Below are 3,836 nucleotides of genomic sequence, written 5' to 3'. Positions count from 1 at the left end.
TTTTCGCAAATGAAATACCCTCTAAGAGAGGAGACGGAGGGTGGGTGGAGCTAGTACCTCTTAAGACGGAGAAATTTAAATAATTTAAAAGAATTTTAGGGATTTTCGTGTTCTATTTTTGGGAAATTCTCAGTCTTAAGAGGTACTAATCCCAGTCACCCGCCCTCTCTTTTCTTAAAGGCTATATCATTTACCAAATTCAGTCTTATCTTAGCACTTACTAAATCCACCCACCCACCCTCTTTTTTCTTAGAGTGTATGTCATTTGCCAAATTCAGTTTTATCTTAGCAGTTACTAGTCCCACCCACCCACCCTCTCTTTTCTTAGAGGGTATATCATTTGCCAAATTCAGTTTAATCTTAGCAGGTAGTAGGCCCGCTCACCCGCCCTCTCTTTTCTTGGAGAGTATCCTATTTGGCAAAATTAGTCTTATCTTAGCACGTACTGATGACTAAAGTATTGTCTCAAACTCTTCCAGAAATTATACACCCCGTATTTTCGGTGCTTTTCAAACTTTTTTTGTTTATTTTTTTTAAGAATTTATTTTTTTGTCAATTTTTGAAATAAAATATTTATCAGTTATGTCATGATTTGATTTTTCTTGTTGATGCTGTCCCCTTATCGTCAAAATTCAAAGGGATCATTATGCCCATGCCGAGGGATCATTTTACCTATGGGGATGCCTAAAATGATCCTTTTGTAAGGTCCTGGAAAAACGTTAATAACTTTTTTTATAATTATCGAATCACCAATTGGCTTATACTGTTACCTAGATAAATCAATGTTCTTACAAATAATGCTACAGTTTTACATGAATAATAATAACTTGTATTTTTTAAAGAATTTCTCCCTTAGGGGGATCATTTTAGGCACCTTTCCCCTACGTTATATCCACGTTTACCATCTTTAGCGTTATACTACTTGAAAACGTTATTTGATACAACAATGTCTTGGATCTTTCGATAAGTATTGTAATTTTAATAAGTTGATATTTTAGTATAGGAGCATTTGTCCTTTAGCGGGCATTGTTATTTTTAGTACTGTATAATTAGTAGGTAGATTTTTTTTGTCGTAGTTTTTATTAGGGTCATTAGACTTTTACTAGTAGATTTTAGAGTTGAAAAGGTATCAGACATATTCAGCGATGTAAAAATATTAATTACTTGGTTATTTTACGTGGAAATTTTTGTTTTGGAACCGTTTTATTCCCCATGATCTTACTAAATAAAATAAAAAAAAACTTTTCCAACTAGAACTCCCTCCAACGGGAACTTTTTTCTATGATTGTGGTAATTTGATTAAAACACGGACTTGACTTAAGTCTATTACAACTGTGATATGATGATGATAATGGCTGCGAATCAGTCGAAACCAAATTCACCGTTTATAACTCCGGACACTACCGAAAGTTTCTTTTTGAAAAGAACAAGGCTTTTACTTGTCACGTTTTCAATACTAAAATCAAAGAGGAATTAAATTTAAAATAAAACACAAGCATTTACTTATTTTTACTTACGATGTAGGGACACATCGGTGATTCATTGACAACAAAAACACAAGAACACTTTGAAAGGTACCTGGAGAATCATGTTTAGAGAAGATAGCAAAGAAAACGCAGAAGGATCCGGTTAATTTATACATCATATATAGCAAAATCAACCTTCATAGAAGGCTAGTAATAATTAAAGTTTACTTTTAAGGGCGCTAGTAACTAAAACCCGCTAGTAACGTAATTAAAAAAAAACACACTTAGCAACTTCGGATTGGTTCCTACCTTGAAAGCCATGCTTCTCACACTTGGTCTTTGGGGTAATGATTCTAAGTCAACATGTTTTTCGAAGTATTTTCGTTGGAAAAAGCTACTGATGTCCTCGTCTGTTGGTGCGATTTTGACTCTTCTTACATGCACCCAAGCTCGTTTTAACGCTGCGCCGAACTTCGCAGGATTGTCTTCATTGCCGATTCTATTGCTCACAACAAATTTATTTCTACCACGAATCGACCTGTTTCCTGATTGACGCAATTTGAATGATTTGCTTCTGAGTTTACGTCTCTTACGTTTATATTCCTGACTGTTTTTTTCGTTGTCATCTTTTTTCGCAGATTTGTAACCGCTTTTTTCGGAGGAACTGCTTAGAAAGTCTTGCTCTTCATCTTCTGAACTTAGAGTGTCATCATTTTCAGTCGCCTCGTACAAATCGTTTTTGCTTCGAAACTGATTTTCGTGAATCAGGTAACTTAACTTTACTTGCAACTCGTCGATTTTGTTGAATATATCTGAGGTCATTTCTGATGTGATCTTTGAGACTAGTTTTTCCAAATCTTTTACAGATAAATTTACTGTGTCACGTGTGTATGTTTCAGTCGTCATTTTGCAACTTATTTTGAAAAAATGTAAAACTAAACGAGTTGCCGAAAACGACCCGTACTGTTTGTAATTAATCTAATGACAGTTGTGACGGATGTGATGTTTTACTGCCAACAAAATGTCATGGTTAAGATGCCAAATATAAAATACTGACAACAGCTATATATACAGTTCTGCTTTTGTTCTTTTTCAATATTAAAAAAAAACTTAAATTTATATCAGTTTACAACGATATCTGAAACAAAATTTAATATAAAAAAAACCTCAGATTTTTTGTCAAGTCCATTAAGTACTGCATTAGTGAAATAATCTTGGTTAATCTTGAAACCATATCAGAAAAGGATGTTCTTACAGCACTAAAAAGTTCTAAAGACCCTTTTACTATGGGACACGATGGTGTGCCCAGCTTCCTTTTAAAGGACTGTGCTTATGTTTTTATTAAACCTTGTTTATATTTATTTAATTTAATATTAAGGTGTGGTGTCTTTCCTGTTATTTGGAAAAAGGCAATCGTTTGTCCGATATTTAAAAAAGGAAATCAATCTTGAAAATTGTCAATTACAGACCCATTTCGCTGCTTTGTAATTTTGCTAAAGTATTCGAGTCGATTTTATTTAAACACATTTATGCTTCGACCAAAACCAATTTGTCACCCTTTCAGCACGGGTTCATGGAGAAACGCTCTACAATTTCTAATCTAGCATCTTTTACACAGTATACATCTGAGGCCATTGACAAAAAAAAGCAGGTAGATACCATATATCTTGATTTTCAAAAAGCATTCGATCAAATCGATCACTATTTACTAATCGATAAGCTTGAGCACTTTGGATTCTCTGACAGACTTATCCAACTTTTTACTTCATACATTTTCGACCGTGAACAGTATATTCGATATCGCAATTTTACATCTACTCTTATCAAACCTACTTCAGGTGTTCCCCAAGGATCTAACCTTGGACCACTTTTATTTTTATATTTTATTAATGATATCGTTGATAACATCTCTTGTAAAAAGTTAATGTTTGCAGATGATTTAAAACTTTTTTTCCAAATCAACTCGATACAGGATTGTCTAAATCTACAAAACAATTTAACAGCTGTTGTTAATTGGTGCTCAGTTAATCGACTTTACTTAAATCTTGATAAATGCTCCATCGTAACTTACTCAAGAAAACATGATGATATACTCTTTTCTTACAATATAGATGGTACTTTAATTAAGCGATGTGAGTCTATTAAAGATCTTGGTATCCTCTTTGATTGTAAGCTTAGTTTTGTCGATCATATAAATGATATGGTTTCCAAATGCTTTCGGACGTATGGATTTATTTACAGAAATTGTCGTGACTTTAAGCGTGTCGACACGTTACAGGCTTTATTTTTCGCACTAGTCAGATCGAGAATTGAATATGGTGCCTTAATTTGGTTTCCAATTTATCAAAACCATATTGATCATATAGAATC

At 33.5% G+C, this 3,836-nt stretch overlaps 1 protein-coding gene across 1 annotated transcript; it reads right to left on the bottom strand.

Annotated features, from left to right (window-relative positions):
* Positions 1–1,656: 1,656 nt before the first annotated feature.
* Positions 1,657–2,443, bottom strand: LOC135136630 (uncharacterized). The gene is made up of 3 exons (XM_064065999.1): positions 2,060–2,443; positions 1,751–2,011; positions 1,657–1,673 (listed from the first exon to the last, which is right to left on the bottom strand). The coding sequence occupies exons 1-3, from the start codon at positions 2,370–2,372 to the stop codon at positions 1,657–1,659; spliced, it is 591 nt and encodes a 196-aa protein (XP_063922069.1). The 5' UTR covers positions 2,373–2,443.
* Positions 2,444–3,836: the final 1,393 nt, after the last annotated feature.

This window comes from Zophobas morio, unplaced genomic scaffold (assembly GCF_036711695.1).
Source record: "Zophobas morio isolate AGI-343-1 ecotype UQ-CSIRO unplaced genomic scaffold, CSIRO_AGI_Zmor_V1 ptg000026l, whole genome shotgun sequence".
Taxonomy (NCBI): Eukaryota; Metazoa; Arthropoda; class Insecta; order Coleoptera; family Tenebrionidae; genus Zophobas; species Zophobas morio.
This window is presented reverse-complemented; position numbering and strand designations above follow the sequence as displayed.